We start from the raw sequence: 23,387 nt of genomic DNA, 5'->3' as shown, positions 1-23,387 counted from the left end.
CCCTCTTCACAACCCCAGATTTCGAGCACACGCAAAGGCAACTATCATTTATATAATAGATTCCTCAAGAAATAATTTTGCATTTATATTTCCAATAAGTATCTAATACTGAAAAGCCTGCTCTCCTTAACAAAGCCAGATCTCGTGAATGTCCATAAAATCAATATTTTTTTTTATAAATTTCCAAAATTATTCATTTGGGCCGACGGGGATCAGGAATATACAAACTGTAGGTCTAGGTTTTGTAGTTTTGACTTTTAGTTGTACATACATACAGAAAAACACAAAGAGAACCGCGTTTTTATAATGGATTAAAAGCATCGGAATATTTTTTTTTTACATTTGAACACGCTTTTGTATATTCTAAAATAATATTATCAAACTTTTAAAAACTGAAAATGGAAGACTTTTTTTAAAATAATGCTTGCACATATTTTGTGAAAATTGGATCTTGCTTCAGACATGATGACACATTTACGCGGGGATTGCTAATTAGTAACTTAACTAAAAAAAAACAAGTAATACCCCTGGTCTTATAATTTGGATCGAGTATAAAATGCCTCACTTTATGAAAATGTAAATTTTTGAATTATATGTTCGAAATGTAACCTTTTTCTATAATATTTAAGGTTCTTGTATTGGTAACTTTAAGGGAAAGTTGTTCTGTTTTAAGGTTTTTCAAAAGTATATATATATATATACATATATATATATATATATATATATAATACGGCATAATATAATTCATCTGTACACACCGAGTCCCGTTAGATGATCGAAGTTATACTACGTTAGACAGTCAGTTAGTAGACGAGAGTCAGACAACGACTTGGAACGGAGGCGAGAAGAGGAGATCATGTAGTCGTAAAGGCTTGAATCCCTTACTATCACCAATCATCCAGCTGGTAAAAATAAATAATCATGTAATATTTGCAAACTGTTGTCTTTCACCAAAAAAGAAAAAGGTAAATGTGTTTTGCATATCATCTTGTAAACGAACACGAGTGTTGCTTTATGAAAAGAAACATGAAATCCCCAAGAATCGTCACGTCGTCATGATGTAAATAGTGTGACACAATGGAGAGCGCCCCTTTTGAGGGAGCTGGAGGCTTTTACATTAATGAACCTTATGCCTAATTTGTCTGTACTTGTGACATGCTTGTGATTTTGAAAATGTTCTGCTATGACTCAAGCCAAGCATGACAGTTTGTTTATAATATTGAACCAAGGCAAAACGATATATATTTAGCACTTTTGCATGGTGCTGAACTCAAATTTAAATATGTTAAGGCTGTGGAGACTTTTGGGCTAAATGGGGGGGGGCAAATTTAAATATGTTAAGGCTGTGGAGACTTTTGGGCTAAATCGGGGGGGGGGCAAATGATGGACTAAGTCATTTTTTTTTCCTCGTTCACTGTGCACTGACGGGGTACCATGCATGCTTAAAAGGTTTTTCTTGAAACGAAAGTATCGCCTGCCAAGGCGAAAAGGAATGTACATCTGATCACATAAGAGGTTCAAGCAAGAGAGAGTGAGAGAGAGGGAGAGAGAGAGTGAGAGAGAGAGGGAGAGAGAGAGGGAGAGAGTGAGAGAGAGAGGGAGAGAGAGAGGGGTGAGAGAGTGAGAGAGAGAGTGAGAGAGAGAGAGTGAGAGAGAGAGAGAGGGAGAGAGGGAGAGAGAGAGAGAGGGAGAGAGAGAGTGAAAGAGAGAGAGAACAGAATTAGCTCCTGTTTATGATTGTAGCGGGTGTCGGCTACACTTGCCTCTCTCCGAGTGCAAAGTTAAATGATTCATATCTTATTTTCATGGTGTGTTTTCCCCGGACAACGCTGGATATCCTAGCTAGTTCATCATGAATGTTAATAAGAATACATTAACACGTGAGTGATTATAATTAAATTAATATTTAATTCAAGTTATAATAATTCAAGATGTAATCATTCACATAAGATCGTGATATTGATTGAAGAATTGTTTCAATTATTCACTTTAACAAACGACAATTAATTACCAATCAACAACAGCTGGCCGTGGTGAATTTGATTAGGGTTAGGGTTGGGGTTAGGGTTTTTATTACGTATCTACCGTCGAGGGCAAAGTTAGATATTTTTTAATGTGTGGAATAAATATTTAATGTGTGAAATCAATTTTTTTAAGTATTCAATCAATTTTTTTAATGTGTGGAACAAAAAGTACAAATATATTACAGACTAAACAAGAAAATGATAAGTGGTACCCCGGGTGAGAATATTGTCCCACTATGGGGCAAAAGTAGGACTTTAACCACTTCTAAGTGAGAACCAAATTATTGTTGTTTTGTATTATGATGTTACATGACTTTCATCTTTGACAATCTATATAATTACAAACCTCGAATGACCTTGTAAGGAGTGATGTAACCCACTTTCCGGTTTACGACATCTGCTTGCGCATGCGCGCATAAACATTAGCCCATAACAACGTGAACAAATAAACACAAATCCCTTCTTCTGCAGATGTTGACCTGCGCACTAAAATATTAACGTTATTATTTCGAAATTATTATTTAACATGGGAAGAGTGGGGGTGTTTTGCAACTATTTTTTATCACAACTATACTGTAGCTATTTTCTTACAACTAGACATCTTTAACCCGTTGACAAACATAAGAACAATTGTAGTAAAGCCAAGACTACTACTACTACTACTACTGCAACTCTCTATCCGTCCTTTTTCCTTCCTTCCTTCTTTTTTATTTTTTGTTTACATTTCTAGATACAAAATAGTTGTGCGAGAACGGTGAATTTGTTGACACATTTACTAATCTGTTTCAATATTAGTTTTATTTTATTTTATTTATTTAGGTTTTATTTTTTGCTTCAGGTTTTATTAACTTTTTTTTTTTTAGAATTATTTTTTTTAATATGGTAAAATAGTCCCAAAAATGGATTGTTTTGATAAGCCCAAGGATTATCGCAAAGTATAGACAAACAAAATTATATAGAAATCAGGTACAACTTTTCAGAAAGTTTTATAAAAATCAAAGGCATCAATTTTTTTTTTTTTTTTTTAATAAGCAGAAAGTGTCAATTTTAGCCATTTTAACTCGAAAGGCACCCTTAGGGGGACAACCGGAGTTTTCCCTAAAAAATCGTTCTGTTACTTTTTTACTCATATCATGTTTAATGTTTGTGCAAAATTTCTAAAAATTCGAGGTCGTAATTATTGAAAAAAAGTGCGGATAGACGAACGGACGAACGGACAAGGGTGAGTTTACAGGTCCACCCTGCTTTTGTCGGGGGAGAAAAAAAGGGAAGGATTAAATATAAATACGTGGAAAGCAGTTTCGTCGCCGAAAGGGAAGAAGAAAGAATGGCGGTCGTTTTGATTGGTTGACAAAATTAAAGTGGGTTCAGCATAAGAAAAGTAGGTGGAGAATGAGAAAAGTGGGTGGAGCAAAACAAAAAAAAAAAAACGTAATTTCTTTTTCTCTTTTAAACGCCCCTCCTCCCCTCCCTCCCCCCCCCCCGAAAGTATAAAAGAAAGTTTGTTTTTTTTGAACAGAGAAAAGCGTCGTGATCGAATTGAATCTCCGGACACAAGTCAAGAATTCTGATCAGATCAACCAATTCAATCAAGATGATTAAATTCAGAAGTAAGTCTATAGTTGTTCTTTTTTTACAATAGTGGCGCATACAAAGTGCCTCCAGTAAATTTCCAGACCTCTTCGTGCGTGCAACTTTATTCATAGTATAAGCACGGCCAAAACGAAAGGAGGGGGCATTTTTTGACGGACTCTTTCTTCAAAAATCTACCAATAAAAAAAAACTATTAAAAAATACTGTTAGAAACCCACCGAATATATGTCAGCCTATGTCACGGTAACATATTGAGCAAGTTTCTAGCAATATTTTGTATAGCGTTTTTTTTTATTATTATTATTGTAACTCGTTTTTCCAACCTTACCGTTTGCAACAGCGAGTCGGGCGCCATTTGAAATTTGCCACTATATCGGTAAATACTGTATATTTTTCGATCTGAATAAACATTTTGCATTAAATAAAAACACTAAAAAATTATCCAGTTAGGTAGAAAATTAATTTATCTTGCCTTTGATAACATTTATTTGTTATATATTTGTTTTTTGACAACTTTTTCGAATCTATGTGTATAGTAATACTAGGTACGGGACAAATGAATGCCGATGCTCAAAATTTTTAGGCATTTTGACCCCTCCCTTTACTTACTTTAACCAATTTTAATGAATTTTTCAATATTTATCAAATAATGATTGCGGAATATAATGAATTAATTATTTTTATTTAAATCTTAGTGGAAATTTATTATTTTGTTTAAACAAAATTTACCTTTACTAAAGTTATGGTTTTCAGGAGTGAATAAAATGCAAGAATTTATTTTTGCTATTAAATAAAGTATTGTAATTTGTAACAATAAAAATAAAATAAAATAATTTTTATAGGAACATTAGGAAAAAAGCCCCTAAAGTCCGTATTAATGAATTCTATATAACTCGAAGAAAAATGAATTTCTCAAACTACAGATATTACCATTGAATTAAGCATTGATTATTTAATATTTTCACACAAAAAATTTTAATAGCAAAAATATTTCTACTTTATTTTTTTGAATTACAGATTTCGCATAATTTTATATCTAAGATTTTGATAAATTCCTTGTTCGCAAGAATGGGCGACTTTCGGCGTAACATAATTTTTATATAATATTGACCAATAAGTTTTTAAAAAGTTAATTTAAAAACAGGAATATAGAAAAATAATTAAATTAAAAATGATAAAATTTATAAAAACATTTACAATAGAAATGCACGGATGCCCGTCTGGAGAAAAAAAAAGAAACCCAACACCCCTCCTTCCTTTTAATTACATGACGCCATTCTCAGACAGCTTTTCGACTGTCTCAGCTTTTTGGCCTCCGTATATTCCGTATTTCCAAAAGTATGGTTTGAAGTGGTTTTGTGAACGGCAAAAAGACCCGGTTTTGGATCTAATTCAGCTTTTTTTTTTGTGCAAACAAGGTGGGTTTTTTTTTAATTATTTAATTCAACATCTTAGGACTTTATTTTACTAATTATTTTGGAAATAGACCCAGAAAACTAATATTTATCTCTAAAAGGATTTGTACAATGAATTTATTTAACTTCCAAATTTAGCTAAATTGGTTAGCTCGCCGGGAAAACATTTTTCATAAGTTTTTTTTTTTTCACGTGTACAAATATTTTTTTTTTGTAGGAAATTAAGTTTAGTCATTAATTTTTCAAATACAATAAAAAAAAAAAAAGTATTCGGAAACCTATAAAAAAAATATGATAAATCGGCTTTCAAAACTAGCCCCCCCCCCATCCTTATTCGTTTATTTTTGTCCATACAAGGGGCGTGCAATAAGTAATGCTCCTGACCCACTTTCCATAGCAGTAAAGCAACGAAGCTTGGCACAGTTATTAGTCTTTCTCTACATAGGAACCACCCAGAGTTATGCATTCCTCCCATCGCTTGATGCAGCTCTGGAGACCGTTTTTGTAGAACACCCCAGGTTGGTCCTCCAACCACGACGTGACTTCAGAAATAAAGGCTGCATCATCTGGGAAACGCTTTCCTTTCAAAAACAACTTCATGGCTGGGAAGAGGTGACAGTCAGAGGGTACAAGGTCAGGAGAGTAGGGAGGATGGGGAAGGATTTCAGAACCACACGCTCGTGCTTCTGATCTGGCGATATGCGAGGTTTTTTTGTTTTTTTAATTCAATATCTTAGGAATTTATTTTACTAATTATCTTTGAAATAGACCCAGAAAACTAATATTTATCTTTTAAAGGATTTTTACAATGAATTTATTTCACTTCAAAATTTAATTAAATTGGTTAGCTCGCCGTGAAAACATTTTTAATAACCTTTTTTGTAAAAATATTTTTTTTCTTTGAAAATTAAGTTTAGTCATTAATCTTTCAAATATAATCAAAACGTAGTCGGAAACCTACAAAAAATTAATATAAATCGGCTTCCAAAACTAGGTACCCCTATACTTATTCGTTTATTTTTGTCCCCACACCTAGTAATACAACCCCCATTGTTTTTTTTAATAATGTAAGGGAATGAAAAGATATTAAACAAAAACAACTCACAGTTTTACAAGTAAGAATTCAATATGGCGTTCTTGAAGACGTAGTTTCTCGTTGTCCGGTAAGAAGGCTTAATTAGGGTTTGTATTACTGTACACATAGATTCGAAAAAGTTGTCAAAAAACAAATATATAACAAATAAATGTTATCAAAGGCAAGATAAGTTACTTTTCTGCCAAACTGGATATTTTTTTAGTGTTTTTATTCAATGTAACATATTTATTCAGCTCGAAAAACATACAGTGTTTACCGATGTATTCGAAAATTCAAGATGGCGTCTCACACCCTCTTTAACACCGTAAGTATGGAAAAAGGTGTTATAAATAAAAATAAAAAACTATACAAAATACTATTAAAAACCCGCCGAATATATGTCAACCTATGTCACGGTAACATATATTGAGCGAGTTTTTAACAGTATTTTATCCGGTTTTTTATTTATAACATCTTTTCCCACACTTACCGTGTTAAAGAGAGAATAAGACGCCATCTTGAATTTTCTAATACATCGGTAAACACTGTATGGTTTTCGAGCTGAATAAACATGTTACATTGAATAAAAACACGAAAATATATCCAGTTTGGTAAAAAGTAACTTATCTTGCCTTTGATAACATTTATTTGTTATATATTTGTTTTTTGACAACTTTTTCGAATCTGTGTACAGTAATACAAACCCCTGAATTATTTTGGGGCTGTCCTCAATGTTCTTTTTTTTTTTGTTTTGTTTTACGTAAACTGTCGCCATGTTGTATTATTCCGTTCCATTTGTTTGGACGCATAAGCAAACATGAAGGAGAGATAACGACGAGACGTGTTTAGCGTATAAGAAACCATTTTTAATTTTCATTCCAAGGGACGTAACTCGTACAGTTAAAAATGCAAAACAATCCGTATCTATTGATAATGTATACATATATTTTTGTATAAGTTTTGGTTTCGGTTTCGATTCAAACTGATGCAGTGCACCAAAGTCATATGGATATTGTAAGAATTGAAATTGATTTGACTTACCGGGAGTGGGTCGGAGGGAAGAAAAGACACTGAATTGCTGTTTGCTGTTACGGAGAAACTTGGTGTCTATTTCCTTCTAAGTTAAATAGACATTCTAATCTCGTTGGAAATCACGTGGGAATTCTCGCCACTGAGAGTTAGTATGTATAAAAGGAGTTGTTTCACTACGGGTTAGTGATTAGTTAAGACGCTAGTTACCTAGCTTGCTTGTCGTGTTCGCGGCATATTTTTTGCTAGGGATCAAAGTGTAGTATCTGTTCTCAGATACTAGGCTAAGACCTGACAAAGTTCTCTACGCCGGCGCCCACTTGGCCATCTTTTTGGCCATTTAAGGGTTTTTTTATTGTCTAGCCTCAAAGGACCGACCCCTTTCTTTGGGAGAGTGGTGGCACTACTAACTGTTTTGCTTTCTTTCTTTTTTTCAGGTCTGTCAAGTGTCCGGATCCGACTTAAGCAGCCGGCAGGACTAGAGGTAACCGACGTGCCATTAGGCGAAGGCCCTCTAGCTTCCAAATCGGCGGGTCGGTGAAGGGCACTGGGCCAACTTAAAAGGAGGCAGGCCGCTGCCTCTTTACACCATGGGGGACGCCCCTGGTGTAGTGATGCGGAGGGGGAGTGCCACATCTGGTGGCACTCCAGTGACGAGAAGAGGGAATGTCACATCCGGTGACACCCCAGTGCCGAGAAGGGGGCGGGGTGTCACACCCGGTGACACCCCAGTGCCGAAACCCGGGGATATCACCAAAGGTGATATCCCAGTGCCGTTAACAAGGGGCACCACACCCGGTGGTGCTCCAGTAAGAAGGGGGAGTGTCACGCCCGGTGACTCTCTGGTATCGGTTTCGGGGGTCGCTACCCCCAGTTCCAGCATCAGCAATGTGGACATAAGTTTGATGGAGCGGTTGGATTCGTTGAAGAATGTCGTCCAGGGCGCACCTGGCGGAAAGGCCTTCCACAAATCAAGGAAACCAGTCAAAAAATGGTGGGTCCTGGATGACGACAGACAAGCCCAGTCAGAAGCCCCCAGAAAACCGATACCGGAGAACTAAGAAAAACCAAATCTCTGGATGTGATGTTATAGATGGGTATCCTCGGGTAAAACAAAACCAACATCAGGAACGACACCAGCCAGCACGGCGGATGGCCAGCCCTCACTAGCGACGACTCTCCGATAACGCCAGCACAAAGACAACAACAGCAGACGGCCGGGACCAGCACGCCAGGGGAACCCCAGATGTCAGGAGCCTGGGTGAAGAAGGACAGCGGCAACAACAAGACTCCAGATTATTACAAGGAGTTGCTGGAGACCAAGTACCGGGAATACGTCGAGGGAAACACCATCAAGACCCTGCCCGGTACTATGGAGGACATAAAAGAAAGAACGCTGTCCTTCATAACCTTTGATGCCGGAGGAAAGGGGCTCACCGGGGTTTCCCTGGAGAAGATGATAGAGACAATCAGAGAACTGAAGATTCCAGTCTAGTATTTGGTCAAGAGATACCATTCCACGTGGGATCTCCTTTTGCCATCAAAGGAGGTGGCGATCAGTTGGGCAAAGGGAGACCTCACATGGAAAGACATGCGCTTGCGGCCTGAGTACCTGTCCCGAAGAAGAGTAACAGTCACCGTGCTGGGAGTCTCGTGCTTTATCGGGGAGGATCTGCTGGGTGCGACACTAGCACAGTTCAGTCAGGTGGAGGGGGTGCACCCGGTCAAAGGTCCCCAGAACATCATCACGGGGACCTGCAAGATTTATATTAGGGTGGATAGGAAGAACTTTCAACAGATCCCCGCCCAGCTGACATGTGAGGGCTGGAACATGGCAGTTATAGTAGAAAGAAGAAGACCGCTGTGCTGGCAATGCCTGAAGCCCGGACACATGGCCCGCTTCTGTCCTTCAAGAAAAGAAGCAGCAGCAACAAAAGAAGCAGCAGCAACAACCAAAAAACCAGACCAGCCCAAGGAAGAAGGACAGAAGCCGGTGAAGACGAAGGGGGAGAAAGAATGGAGCACAGTCGCCGCAAAGAAGGGCAAGAAGATGGAGGTGGCCCCTACAACATCGAGGGCAGTTGCGGCGACTGCTAAGAGGAAGCTCCCAACAAGCTCCTCAGAATCGGAAGGGGAGGAGAATACTCCGAAAAACAAGAGAAAAGAGACAGAAAAGAGCCTCCCCAAGAAGTCACACAGGAGCTTCCTCCAGAAGAGAATATCGAAGAGACTCCCCCTGAGTCTATGGAAAAGCACCCACCAGCTGAGCCTCCAGCATCACTCACCCAAGAAGACGCTCAGCCTACCCCTCCCCTATTCAACACTCCGGAGCTGGAAAGAACAACTCCGGAAGACCAAGAAGCGGCGTCGGCAAAGAAGCCTGTGGAAGAAAAGGCGCCCTCCAGGACAGAAAAAACAAGGAAATATCCTTTTTGGCCTGGGGAGCGTCTTTGTGATGCCGAACTCGCTGTCGGAGACCTGAATGGTACTCAGAAAAAGAACCTCCGACAGCTCAAGAAGTTAACTACCATCGACAAGAAGGATGTAACAGACCCCCGCAATTTCACCGACGCCCCGAATCTGATCACCTTCGTTCGGCCAAATAGGGGAGGGAGAGCAAAGGCCTCATGGAGGATGCTGGAGGCTGGAAAAACAACTTTCCCGGGTTTCAGCCTCATCGACGAGGAGCATCCATCTCTAGGAAAAATTGCTAAGCAGTGTGAGGGATGGGTCCCCATTTATGTTCACCCCTCCTTCTATAGGGCGATTAAACTGACGTTCCCCTTGGACGTGGGAGGTCTGGCCAGGAACGGGTGGCTCACGCCCGACCTGCTCAAGGGCAGTCTGGGCCAGACCTTCGATGTCCTCTCTCTCGAGGACTTTAGACCCCTAGTAGACGAATACTACTAGGTAGTGGAAGCATGGCAACGAGCTTGAATCTAGCTAGTTTGAATGCGAGGGGCATGAGATCCTGAAGCAAGGCTGCTCGCGTGCTGAGGGATCTCGTGGCCCTTGAGGTAGATGTAGCCACCTTACAAGAGACCCACTTTGTTGGGGCCGGGGACTGCGGTGTGCTGGTGAACGATTTTGATGTTTACTCAGCATATGGCAGACTCCGGGGTCGGGGGGTTTCTGTACTAGTGAGTCGCACTCTGTCTGCGACGGTTATGCTTGTCCACATAGATGCTCATGGGAGGCTAGTCGTGGTCGATGTTGCCGTTAAAAGCGGCGCATTTTGGATCGTGGCAGTTTATGCGCCTAACATCGCCAGCGAGAGGGTTTCCTTTTTTCGGCGGGTGGAGGTGTTTCTCTTTTCGGGTCTGGAGCGGGTAGTTTTAATGGGGGACTGGAATGCCATCCTGGACCCCAGCATAGATAAGGTCGGGGGGGTTAGAGGGTCGGGGGGGGTGAAAGCAGCCTGTCTGACCTGATGGCCTCGTGCGATCTGGTCGATAGGTTCCGTCTGGATCACCCCGGGAGGGAGATGTGGACGTGGAAATCTAGCTCGGCCGCCGGTCCAAGTACATACTTGGACAGGATGTTAATTAGAAGGGGCGATATAGATTTCCTATCTTGTCCCACGTTTCACTGGTTAGGTTATTCGGACCACAAACGGGTGTTGGCCCGTTTAAAACTAGGAAATAGGCCTAGGTTGGCTGGCTACTGGAAGATGAACGTCTCCTTATTGGAGTCGGTCAACTTCCAGGAGCAGCTGACATCACTAATTCAGAGGGAGTTAGTGGGGGCGGTTACCGGGAGTAGATGGTAGGTTTATCTTAAGGCTACCATTAGGTGCTTTTGTGTCCAATACAGCCAACACCTCGCGTTAACTAGGGCTCGGACCAAAAGGCACTTAGAGGATAGATTGACCCGGGCGGTGGCAGGGGGGGATTCCCTAGAACTAGCTCTAGTTAAGGGGGACCTTCAGCGCTTGGCTAGCGAGCGTTATGAAGGTCAAGTAGTTAGGGCTAGGTTACAAAGAGTCTCCAATGAAGCCGTGAACGCTGACGCTGTTGAGCGTGGGGCCGCCCTAAGACGTGGCTCGGATGGGTACATTCGGGAGGTGAATAACCTGAGAGGGCGCTCTCTCATGTCAACACGGGAGATCTGCAATTGGTTTCGGCAACATTTGGAGGAGCGCTTCACCAAACTAACCAGACTCCGCGGCCAGGAGTTTGGCAGCTATTTAGCTGGCTCGCCCCACCTTACTGCGGCCCGAGCGGCTAGCTGCGAGGGGATGGTTACGGAGCGTGAGGTCATTACTGCGTTGAAGCAGGTTGGCCGCAACAAATCTCCGGGGCTCGATGGTTTACCTTACGAACTGTTCTTAAGGCTGTCGCCCATGTTTGTGCCCCTTCTGACGGGCGTGTTTAACCACTGGTTTGCCCAGGACTCGATCTCGAGGCAGGTAACCAAAGGAGTGGTCACGCTTCTGAAGAAGGGGAACCAACATGGAGGGTGGAATCTAGACGACTATAGACCCATCACTCTGCTTAACGCAGATTTCAAGATTTTGTCCCGCATTCTTGCGAACCGACTGCAGGTTGTTATCGGCGACTTGATCGAACCGGATCAGAACTACGCTGTGAAGGGTCAATCGATTCAGAACAATCTGCACTTGATTCGCACGATCTTAGAGGGGGTAGAAGACGACACTAAAGCTGCGCTGATCGATTTAGATCAGTCCAAGGCGTTCGTCAGGGTGGACCATGGCTTCCTGAGGGCTGTTGTGGAAACCGCCGGCTTTGGTCCGGACTTCCGCAAGTGGATCTCCGCCCTGTATCGTGATCCCGCAGTGGTGGTGCAAGTAAATGGTAGGTTGTCTCCTGGTCGGTGCGGCAGGGTTGTCCGCTGTCGCCTCTTCTTTATGTCCTGGCGTTGGAGCCTTTCCTTCGCAAATTAAGGGACGAGGCGGCGAGACCAGTCCTACGCGGCATAGCTCTGCCTGGCGGCAAAGTTGCCAGGGTGTCCGCGTACGCCGATGACGTCACCGTGTTCATTGCATGACGAACCGACATTAAAGCGGTGATAGAGGCGATCGCTGAGTATGAAGTTGTAACAGGGGCCGTGATCAATTGCAGCAAGTCCGTTGGCCTGCGGTTGGGCGCCTTGACCGGGGTAAACCCGCTTCCAGGCATGTTCGCCTGGACAGATGGCCCAGTAAAGATCCTCGGTGTGTGGTTCGGGTATTGGTCCTAGGGTGCTGAGGTTTCTTTTTCTCGGAACCCAGCCCCATCAAGACAAGTAATATAAGGTTTTGGGTAGGTTTTTAGACTAGATAGGTGCGTAACCACCAAGAGTGGATAGCTTGTGCTTTTTGTAGGGCCTAGATTAGGGTAGTATGCGTGTGGATCCTGTTCCCATAGATTTTTATTTTTTGATAGATTGGCACTAGGAGAGCTTCCAAAGATGCCCAAATGTCCACTTGTTTTATTTTGTCCCAGGCCCATTTTTTGACCATTACGTATTTTATCTTGGAAGACGCCATCCATCCCTGTTATCCCCAACCCTAATTTATTTTTCATACAATCCCCTAGATCCTCCACTCCCCTCTAGGGAACGACCTGCTTGCTTTCACCCTTTCCCCCCGGGGGAAGAGGACCGGAAGACAGTGGGTGTTTCACACGACAGACCAGCAAATAGGTAGGGAGGGTCCCCTTACTAACCCGCCCCCATAGGCATTTTGTTAATTTGTTTTCTTTTTCTTTCTTTTTGGGTGTATTCTAGTTTGCCCCCCTCCCCATCATCTCGCCCCCATTAAATTAAAAAAAAAAAAAAATTCCCCTTAGTTTGTACATATTTTTTTCCCTTTTAGTTATTTGTATATAATGTTATATGTTTTTTATGGGTTTTTTTTCTTTTTATCACAGCGTGAATGTCGCCTGCCATCCCGTAAGCTGGGGAGCTGTTATTTTAAGTAGGTTCTGGTAAGAATGTTAGGCGAAACAATGCGTGATAGAAACTCTAGAGTAGGTTTTATAATAAAGTACTTGCTATCTGACGCAAGTCTAGCTAAGGACTAGAAAAGACCCCTTTTTTCCCCACTTCCCCTTATTGGCCTTAGAGCCTAAGTTTCTTCGTACCCCAAATGAGGCCTTGGCAGTAGATAATGCCAAGGCCGGGGACGAAAAACTAAATAAAACCTGACAAAGTCCTCTACGCCGGCGTCCACTTGGCCATCTTTTTGGCCATTTAAGGACCGACCCCTTTCTTTGGGAGAGTGGTCTTTAAGGCATTACTAACTGTTTGCTTTCTTTCTTTTTTCAGGTCTGTCCAGTGTCTGGATCCGACTTAAGCAGCCGGCAGGACTAGAGGTAACCGACGTGCCATTAGGCGAAGGCCCTCTAGCTTCCGAATCGGCGGGTCGGTGAAGGGCACTGGGCCAACTTAAAAGGAGGCAGGCCGCTGCCTCTTACACTGTGGGGGACGCCCCGGGTGTAGTGAAGGGGGAGAGCCACATCCGGTGGCACTCCAGTGCCGAGAAGGGGGGGGAGTGTCACACCCGGTGACACCCCAGTGCCGTGTAGGGGGAGTGCCACATCCGCTGGCACTCCAGTGCCGTCGTGGGGGGACACCACACCCAGTGGGGTCCCAGTGCCGTATTTGAAGGGGAGTGCCACATTTGGTGACACTCCAGTGCCGTTACCTGGGGTTATCTCTTTTGGCGATATCCCATTACCTCTCCTGGGGGATGCCACACCTGGTGGAATTCCATTGTCTGGCGTCAGGGGTGTTGCCACCCCAATAGACAATCCCAGCGAAGCAGCACCTGGTCCAGACGATACAACAGCCTTCACCGGCATCGCCGTTGTGGATACCATAAGCACAAAGCCTTCAAGAGCCTCAACCAGAGAAGAGGTGGTAAACGCATGGAGCAAAATCGTGCAGCAAGCTCCATGCGAGGAGGATGTACGAGGAAACAAGAAGAAGAGGCGGCCGGTGAAGCGTTGGTGGGTACTGGAGGATGCCGGTACGTCAGCCCAGACACTGCAACAATCGCAATCTGTGACGAGCAGGCCCCAGAAGCCTGCAGCCGAGAGGCTACGAAGAACAAAGTCGGCGGATATCATAGTAGTTGATGGGTGCTCCCCGGGGGTGGGGGGAACCAAACATGTGGAGCCGGCAAGAAAGGAGGAATGGCCAGCCCTCGCAGTGTCTGACTCCCCGATCCCGGAAGCACAGAGGACGCTGCCAACACGATTGGCAGCGGAGGTAGCAGCAGCAACACCCACAGGAGAGACAGCAAAAGAACAGCTGAGCTGGGGACCAAAACAAAGACCAACTATGTCCCCGGAATATTACAAGGAATTGCTAGAGACAAAGTGCAAGGGATTAATAGAAGGCAACAATATCCGAGCTGTGCCAGAAACCCTAGAATCGATAAGGGAGAGGTCAGTCTCTCTCCTGACGCTTGACGCTAAGGGAAAAGGGTTAAAGGGCGTCCCTAAGGACCACATGATGGAGCTGCTGGGAGAGCTCCGAATTCCAGTCCAGTATGCGGTCAGGAGATTTAATGCAATGTGGGAGGTCCTCTTGCCAACGAAGGAAGATGCGGAAAAGCTGGCATAAAGATCAGGCCGGAATACCTCTCCAAAAGAAGGACAAAAGTAACAATTTCTGGGGTCCCCTGCTTCCTAATTGAGGAACAACTGGGGGCAATAATGTCCCAATTTGGAGAAGTGGAAGAAATCGAGGCAGTAAGGGGACCCCGAAACATAATGACCGGAGAGTATAAACTTGGACTGCGTCTCAACCGATAACAGTTTTATGAAATCCCCGCTCATCTGACCTGTGAGGGCTGGTCCATGATCGTAATTGTTGAGGGCAGAAGGCCACAATGCTGGCAGTGCCAGAAGACAGGCCATGTGGCAAGGTTCTGCCCTCAGAAGAAAACAACTACAGAAGCGGCAGAAGCAGGGAAAAAGCCGGAAACCGAAGTTGGGACCAAGAAGGCGGAGAAGAAACTGGAAGATCAAGACTCCACTAAATGGAGTACGGTGGTAGGCAAAAAAGGAAAGAAGTCTGAGCCGGCTCCACAAGCCGCAACTAGAAGTGCGGTAGCAGCTGTTAAAAGAAAAGCCAGGGTCAGCGCATCTGGCTCGGAGAGCGATGGAGGTGACGAGAGCCAAAGAGGGAAACGTGAAAAGACAGAGCAAGAAAAGGATCCTGAACTCCCGGAACCTCAACCCCCCCAAGAGGAAGTTCAGCTTACCCCTCCCCTATTCACCACTCCGATTTCTACGATGGAGCAAACGGAAGCTCCTGCGGAAAATACCGAAGAAAATCTGGCCAAAACTCCAGTAAATTCCGACTAGCGGAAAATAGTAAGAAACAGGAGAAACAAGAAAAGTCGGCGGCCCCGAGAGAGGAGAGGTCAAAAAAATTCCCTTTCCTGCCCGGGGAAAATATTTGTAATGCCAGCTTGAGCCATGCGGTCAGTGACCTCAACGGAAGACAGAAAAGATATCTCAAGGAGTTAGAAAGCCTAAAAACCATCGATGGCAAAGAGGTCACCCTAACCCTAACCCTAACCCTAACCCAAGAAATTTTTGCGAAGCCCCATCACTAATTACTTTCGTTAGGTGGAATAGGGGGGGCAGAGTGAAGGCGCTGTGGCGCATGATTGAGGCTGGCAAATCCGCATTCGCAGGCTTAAAAATAGTGGACGGGGAGCACCCATCACTTAGTAAGATCACAAACCAGGGCACGAAAAATGACGTTCCCCCTGGACGTGGGGGGCCTGGCTCGAGACGGACGGCTTACGTCCGACCTGCTCACGGGCAGTCTTGGTCAGGCCTTCGACGTCCTGACCCCCGAGGACTTTAGACCCCTAGTAGACGAATACTGTTGAGCGTGGGGCCGCCCTAAGACGCGGCTCGGATGGGTACATTCGGGAGGTGAATAACCTGGGAGGGCACTCTCTCGTGTCAACACGGGAGATCTGCAATGGGTTTCGGCAACATTTGGAGGAGCGCTTCACCAAACTAACCAGACTCCGCGGCCAGGAGTTTGGCAGCTATTTAGCTGGCTCGCCCCGCCTTACTGCGGCCCGAGCGGCTAGCTGCGAGGGGATGGTTACGGAGCGTGAGGTCATTACTGCGTTGAAGCAGGTTGGCCGCAACAAATCTCCGGGGCTCGATGGTTTACCTTACGAACTGTTCTTGAGGCTGTCGCCCGTGTTTGTGCCCCTTCTGACGGGCGTGTTTAACCACTGGTTTGCCCAGGACTCGATCCCGAGGCAGGTAACCAAAGGAGTGGTCACGCTTCTAAAGAAAGGAAACCAACATGGAGGGGGGAATCTAGACGACTATAGACCCATCACTCTGCTTAATGCAGATTTCAAGATTTTGTCCCGCGTTCTTGCGAACCGACTGCAGGTTGTTATCGGTGACTTGATCGAACTGGATCAGAACTACGCTGTGAAGGGTCGATCGATTCAGAACAATCTGCACTTGATTCGCACGATCTTAGAGGGGGTAGAAGACAACACTGAAGCCGCGCTGATCAATTTAGATCAGTCCAAGGCGTTCGACAGGTTGGACTATGGGTTCCTGAGGGCTGTTGTGGAAACCGCCGGCTTTGGTCCGGACTTCCGTAAGTGGATCTCCGCCCTGTATCGTCCCGGTGACTCTCTGGTATCGGTTTCGGGGGTCGCTACCCACAGTTCCAGCATCATCGATATGGACATCAGTGCGATCGAGCGGTTGGATTCGTTGAAGAATGTCATCCAGGGCGCACCTGGCGGAAAGGCCTCCCATAAATCAAGGAAACCAGTCAAAAGATGGTGGGTCCTGGACGACGACAGACAAGTCCAGTCAGAAGCCAGTAGCCCCCAGAAAACCGATACCGGAGAACTAAGAAAAACCAAATCCTTAGATGTGATCGTTATAGATGGGTGCTCCTCGAGAGGAACAAAATCAACATCAGGAACGGCACCAGCCTGCACGGCGGAGTGGCCAGCCCTCACTAGCGACGACTCTCCGATAATGCCAGCACAAAGACAACAACAGCAGACAGCCGGGACCAGCACGCCAGGGGAACCCCAGATGTCAGGAGCCTGGGCAAAGAAGGACAGCGGCAACAGCAAGTCTCCGGATTATTACAAGGACCTATTGGAGAACAAGTACCGGGAATACGTCGAGGGAAACACCATCAAGACCCTGCCCGGTACTATGGAGGACATAAAGGAAAGAACGCTGTCCTTCATAACCTTTGACGCCGGAGGAAAGGGGCTCACCGGGGTTTCCCTGGAGAAGATGATGGAAGCCATTACTGAACTCAAGATCCCAGCCCAGTATCTGGTCAAGAGATACCATTCCACGTGGGATCTCCTTTTGCCATCAAAGGAGGTGGCGATCAGTTGGGCAAAGGGAGACCTCATGTGGAAAGACATTCGTTTGCGGCCTGAGTACCTGTCCAGAAAAAGAGTAACGGTCACCGTGCTGGGAGTCCCGTGCTTTATTGGGGAGGATCTGCTGGGTGCGACACTAGCACAGTTCGGTCAGGTAGAGGGGGTGCACCCGGTCAAAGGTCCCCGGAACATCATCACGGGGACCTACAAGATTTATATTAGGGTTGATAGGAAGAACTTTCAACAGATCCCCGCCCAGCTGACATGTGAGGGCTGGAACATGGCAGTTATAGTAGAAAGAAGAAGACCGCTGTGCTGGCAATGCCTGAAGCCCGGACACATGGCCCGCTTCTGTCCTTCAAGAAAAGAAGCAGCAGCAACAAAAGAAGCAGCAGCAACAACCAAAAAACCAGACCAGCCCAAGGAAGAAGGACAGAAGCCGGTGAAGACGAAGGGGGAGAAAGAATGGAGCACAGTCGCCGCAAAGAAGGGCAAGAAGATGGAGGTGGCCCCTACAACATCGAGGGCAGTTGCGGCGACTGCTAAGAGGAAGCTCCCAACAAGCTCCTCAGAATCGGAAGGGGAGGAGAATACTCCGAAAAACAAGAGAAAAGAGACAGAAAAGAGCCTCCCCAAGAAGTCACACAGGAGCTTCCTCCAGAAGAGAATATCGAAGAGACTCCCCCTGAGTCTATGGAAAAGCACCCACCAGCTGAGCCTCCAGCATCACTCACCCAAGAAGACGCTCAGCCTACCCCTCCCCTATTCAACACTCCGGAGCCGGAAAGAACAACTCTGGAAGACCAAGAAGCGGCGTCGGCAAAGAAGCCTGTGGAAGAAAAGGCGCCCTCCAGGACAGAAAAAACAAGGAAATATCCTTTTTGGCCTGGGGAGCGTCTTTGTGATGCCGAACTCTCTGTCGGAGACCTGAATGGTACTCAGAAAAAGAACCTCCGACAGCTCGAGAAGTTAACTACCATCGACAAGAAGGATGTAACAGACCCCCGCAATTTCACCGACGCCCCGAATCTGATCACCTTCATTCGGCCAAATAGGGGAGGGAGAGCAAAGGCCTCATGGAGGATGCTGGAGGCTGGAAAAACAACTTTCCCGGGCTTCAGCCTCATCGACGAGGAGCATCCATCTCTAGGAAAAATTGCTAAGCAGTGTGAGGGATGGGTCCCCATTTATGTTCACCCCTCCTTCTATAGGGCGATTAAACTGATGTTCCCCTTGGACGTGGGAGGTCTGGCCAGGAACGGGCGGCTTACGCCCGACCTGCTCAAGGGCAGTCTGGGCCAGACCTTCGATGTCCTCTCTCCCGAGGACTTTAGACCCCTAGTAGACGAATACTACTAGGTAGTGGAAGCATGTTAACGAGCTTGAATCTAGCTAGTTTGAATGTGAGGGGCATGAGATCCCGAAGCAAGGCTGCTCGCGTGCTGAGGGATCTCGTGGCCCTTGAGGTAGATGTAGCCACCTTACAAGAGACCCACTTTGTTGGGGCCGGGGACTGCGATGTGCTGGTGAACGATTTTGATGTTTACTCAGCATATGGCAGTCTCTATAGCCGGGGGGTTTCTGTACTAGTGAGTCGCACTCTGTCTGCGACGGTTACGCTTGTCCACGCGGACGCTCATGGGAGGCTGGTCGTGGTCGATGTTGCTGTTAAAAGCGGCGCGTTTCGGATCGTGGCAGTTTATGCGCCTAACATCGCCAGCGAGAGGGTTTCCTTTTTTTGGCGGGTGGAGGTGTTTCTCTCTTCGGGTCTGGAGCGGGTAGTTTTAATGGGGGACTGGAATGCCATCCTGGACCCCAGCATAGATAAGATCGGGGGGGGGTGAAAGCAGCCTGTCTGACCTGATGGCCTTGTGTGATCTGGTCGAGAGGTTCCGTCTGGATCACCCCGGGAGGGAGATGTGGACGTGGCAATCTAGCTCGGCCGCCGGTCCAAGTACATACTTGGACAGGATGTTAATTAGAAGGGGCGATATAGATTTCCTATCTTGTCCCACGTTCCACTGGTTAGGTCATTCGGACCACAAACGGGTGTTGGCCCGTTTAAAACTAGGAAATAGGCCTAGGTTGGCTGGCTACTGGAAGATGAACGTCTCCTTATTGGAGTCGGTCGACTTCCAGGAGCAGCTGACATCACTAATTCAGAGGGAGTTAGTGGGGGCGGTTACCGGGAGTAGATGGTGGGTTTATCTTAAGGCTACCATTAGGTGCTTTTGTGTCCAATACAGCCAACACCTCGCGTTAACTAGGGCTCGGACCAAAAGGCACTTAGAGGATAGATTGACCCGGGCGGTGGCAGGGGGGGATTCCCTAGAACTAGCTCTAGTTAAGGGGGACCTTCAGCGCTTGGCTAGCGAGCGTTATGAAGGTCAAGTAGTTAGGGCTAGGTTACAAAGAGTCTCCAACAAAGCCGTGAACGCTGACGCTGTTGAGCGTGGGGCCGCCCTAAGACGTGGCATGGATGGGTACATTCGGGAGGTGAATAACCTGGGAGGGCGCTCTCTCATGTCGACACGGGAGATCTGCAATGGGTTTCGGCAACATTTGGAGGAGCGCTTCACCAAACTACCCAGACTCCGCGGCCAGGAGTTTGGCAGCTATTTAGCTGGCTCGCCCCGCCTTACTGCGGCCCGAGCGGCTAGCTGCGAGGGGATGGTTACGGAGCGTGAGGTCATTACTGCGTTGAAGCAGGTTGGCCGCAACAAATCTCCGGGGCTCGATGGTTTACCTTACGAACTGTTCTTGAGGCTGTCACCCATGTTTGTGCCCCTTCTGACGGGCGTGTTTAACCACTGGTTTGCCCAGGACTCGATCCCGAGGCAGGTAACCAAAGGAGTGGTCACGCTTCTGAAGAAGGGGAACCAACATGGAGGGTGGAATCTAGACGACTATAGACCCATCACTCTGCTTAACGCAGATTTCAAGATTTTGTCCCGCATTCTTGCGAACCGACTGCAGGTTGTTATCGGCGACTTGATCGAACCGGATCAGAACTACGCTGTGAAGGGTCAATCGATTCAGAACAATCTGCACTTGATTCGCACGATCTTAGAGGGGGTAGAAGACGACACTGAAGCTGCGCTGATCAATTTAGATCAGTCCAAGGCGTTCGTCAGGGTGGAGCATGGGTTCCTGAGGGCTGTTGTGGAAACCGCCGGCTTTGGTCCGGACTTCCGCAAGTGGATCTCTGCCCTGTATCGTGATCCCGCAGTGGTGGTGCAAGTAAATGGTAGGTTGTCGGAGTCCTTTGGGGTCTCCCGGTCGGTGCGGCAGGGTTGTCCGCTGTCGCCTCTGCTTTATGTCCTGGCGTTGGAGCCCTTCCTTCGCAAATTAAGGGACGAGGCGGCGAGACCAGTCCTACGCGGCATAGCTCTGCCTGGCGGCAAAGTTGCCAGGGTGTCCGCGTACGCCGATGACGTCACCGTGTTCATTGCACGACGAACCGACATTAAAGCGGTGATAGAGGCGATCGCTGAGTATGAAGTTGTAACAGGGGCCGTGATCAATTGCAGCAAGTCCGTTGGCCTGCGGTTGGGCGCCTGGACCGGGGTAAACCCGCTTCCAGGCATGTTCGCCTGGACAGATGGCCCAGTAAAGATCCTCGGTGTGTGGTTCGGGCCGGACCTCCAGCTGGACAAAAATTGGTCGGAAGTACAGACTAAGGTCGAGTCGTCAGTGAGGACTTGGATTCGGAGGAAATTGTCCTTGAAGGATCGCGCGGAGGCATGTGCCACGTATGTGTTTCCGCTGATCCTTTACCATTTATCTGTTCTTCCCCTGCCTGCGAACCACTTTAGAGCGCCTCCTTTTCAAACTTCTTTGGAAGGGAGGAAAGCCGTATGTCCGCAGACAGGTCTGTACACAGAAGCTTAGCGAGGGAGGCTTAGGGATGCCAGATCTGCAAAGTCACAAGCACGCAGAAAGATTGGCATTCCTGAGTCGGACACTGTTGGAGGAAACGCCCTGGGTACCAGTCGTGGAGCAAGCTTTCCCACGGCTTATATCCGACCCTGCCGCTGAAGGTCGCAGAAGACCGGTGGGGGAAAGGTGTTTCCTGACCGAATGCCGAGCCGCCCTTAGGGCATTGCCGGGGTCCAGTGACCTTGCACGGCCTAGGTGGAGGCTATATGGGGATTTAGTGGTGGGGACTGCAAAAGACCCGCTGGTGGAGCGGCTGCATCTGTCGAGGGGGGAAGTTCTCTCGCTGTGGAGTTGGGCGCCTGCCAGTAGCCATTTAAATAATTCGGAGTTTTCGATTACGTGAAGGCTAGTCCGAGACGCGCTGCCACTCTTTGGCAAACTAGCCAGGGATTTTAGGGACAGTAATTACTATTATCCCCCGTGCCCACGCTGCAATGATGAAGATGAGGAGGAGACGAGAGAACACGCGTTCTTTCTTTGCAGCGGGGTGCGGAGTCTCTGGGAGTATGTCGAAGGGGTAACGGCTCGCATCGACCCCGAGCAGTCGGTGCCACTTGATTTAGCGTACGTGGTCGACAATGTGGATCCGCCGTTTGACAGGGAGAAACGGGTGGTGTTTCTAGCGATCCTAGCGGTGGCTAGGTTAGTGACGTGGGTTTCACGTCTGGACATTGTCCATGGGGAGCAATCTGTTTCTGATCACGATCTGGTCGTTCGTTTTAAGCATCAACTTAAAACGAAAATCAGATGTGATTGGAAAAGATTGCACCGCATGGACTTTGATAGGAGATGGGTGCACAACACTAGTTTGTGCATCCGACGAGGCGCTAGATTTCAGTTCGTGTTTCCGCCCTAGTGGTATTTGTCCTAGGGTGCTGAGGTTTATTTTTCTCTGAACCCAGCCCCATCAAGACAAGTAATATAAGGTTTACCTTATAAGTTGGGTAGATAGGCGTGTAACCACCAAGAGTGCTTTTTGTAGGGCCTAGGCTAGGGTAGTATGCGTGTGGATCCTGTTCCCATAGCTCTTTATTTTTGATAGATTGGCACTAGGAGAGCTTCCAAAGATGCCCAAAAGTCCACTTGTTTTATTTTGTCTCAGGCCTATTTTTGCCCATCACGTACGTTATCTTGGAAGACGCCATCCATCCCTGTTGTCCCCAACCCAAATTTATTTTTCATACAATTCCCTAGGTCCTCCACTCCCCTCTAGGGAACGACCTGCTTGCTTTCACCTCTTTTCCCCCCGGGGGAAGATGACCGGAAGACAGTGGGTGTTTCACATGACAGACCAGCAAATAGGTAGGGAGGGTCCCCTTACTAACCCGCCCCCATAGGCATTTTGTTAATTTGTTTTCTTTTTCTTTCTTTTTGGGTGTATTCTAGTTTGCCCCCCTCCCCATCATCTCGCCCCCATTAAATTAAAAAAAAAAAAAAAAAAATTCCCCTTAGTTTGTACATATTTTTCCCTTTTAGTTATTTGTATATAATGTTATATGTTTTTTATGTTTTTTTTCTTTTTATCACAGCGTGAATGTCGCCTGCCATCCCGTAAGCTGGGGAGCTGTTATTTTAAGTAGGTCCTGGTAAGAATGTTAGGCAGAACAGTGCGTGATAGAAACTCTAGAGTAGGTTTTATAATAAAGTACAGTCTAGCTAAGGACTAGAAAAGACCCCTTTTTTCCCCCACTTCCCCTTACTGGCCTTAGTGCCTAAGTTTCTTCCTACCCCAAATGAGGCCTTGGCAGTAGATAATGCCAAGGCCGGGGACGAAAAACTAAATAAAACCTAGCTTGCTAGTCAGTTGGCGTCTCTTAGATTGGTTGGTTGGTTGTTTTTTTTGTTTTACGGCATATCAACCCTTTTCGGCTTATTTAATGCCGAATCCAAAGATTTTGAAGAAAAATATTTTTAATAGAATATATTTGTTGTTTTCACGTCGGTTTCTATTTAATCCATAG

The 23,387-nt window shown here is 46.2% G+C and overlaps 1 protein-coding gene and 1 long non-coding RNA gene across 2 annotated transcripts in view; both read left to right on the top strand.

Annotated features, from left to right (window-relative positions):
• The first annotated feature begins 3,506 nt into the window (after positions 1 to 3,506).
• Positions 3,507 to 23,387, top strand: part of LOC145271183 (uncharacterized) — a 27,658-nt gene continuing 7,777 nt past the window's right edge. The window contains exon 1 of the long non-coding RNA XR_013865730.1: positions 3,507 to 3,634. This is a non-coding gene — a long non-coding RNA (uncharacterized LOC145271183). The remainder of the gene's footprint in view (positions 3,635 to 23,387) is intronic.
• Positions 7,826 to 14,705, top strand: LOC145271128 (uncharacterized). Its single transcript, XM_080126667.1, has 2 exons — positions 7,826 to 7,867; positions 13,612 to 14,705. Coding segments are annotated over exons 1-2 (1,095 nt in total). The 5' UTR covers positions 7,826 to 7,866.

Source organism: Euprymna scolopes, chromosome 46 (genome assembly GCF_053919585.1).
Source record: "Euprymna scolopes isolate OS-2025 chromosome 46, ASM5391958v1, whole genome shotgun sequence".
NCBI classification, from domain to species: domain Eukaryota; kingdom Metazoa; phylum Mollusca; class Cephalopoda; order Sepiida; family Sepiolidae; genus Euprymna; species Euprymna scolopes.
Note: the sequence above shows the minus strand (reverse complement) of the source record. Positions and strands in the feature narration are given on the sequence as shown.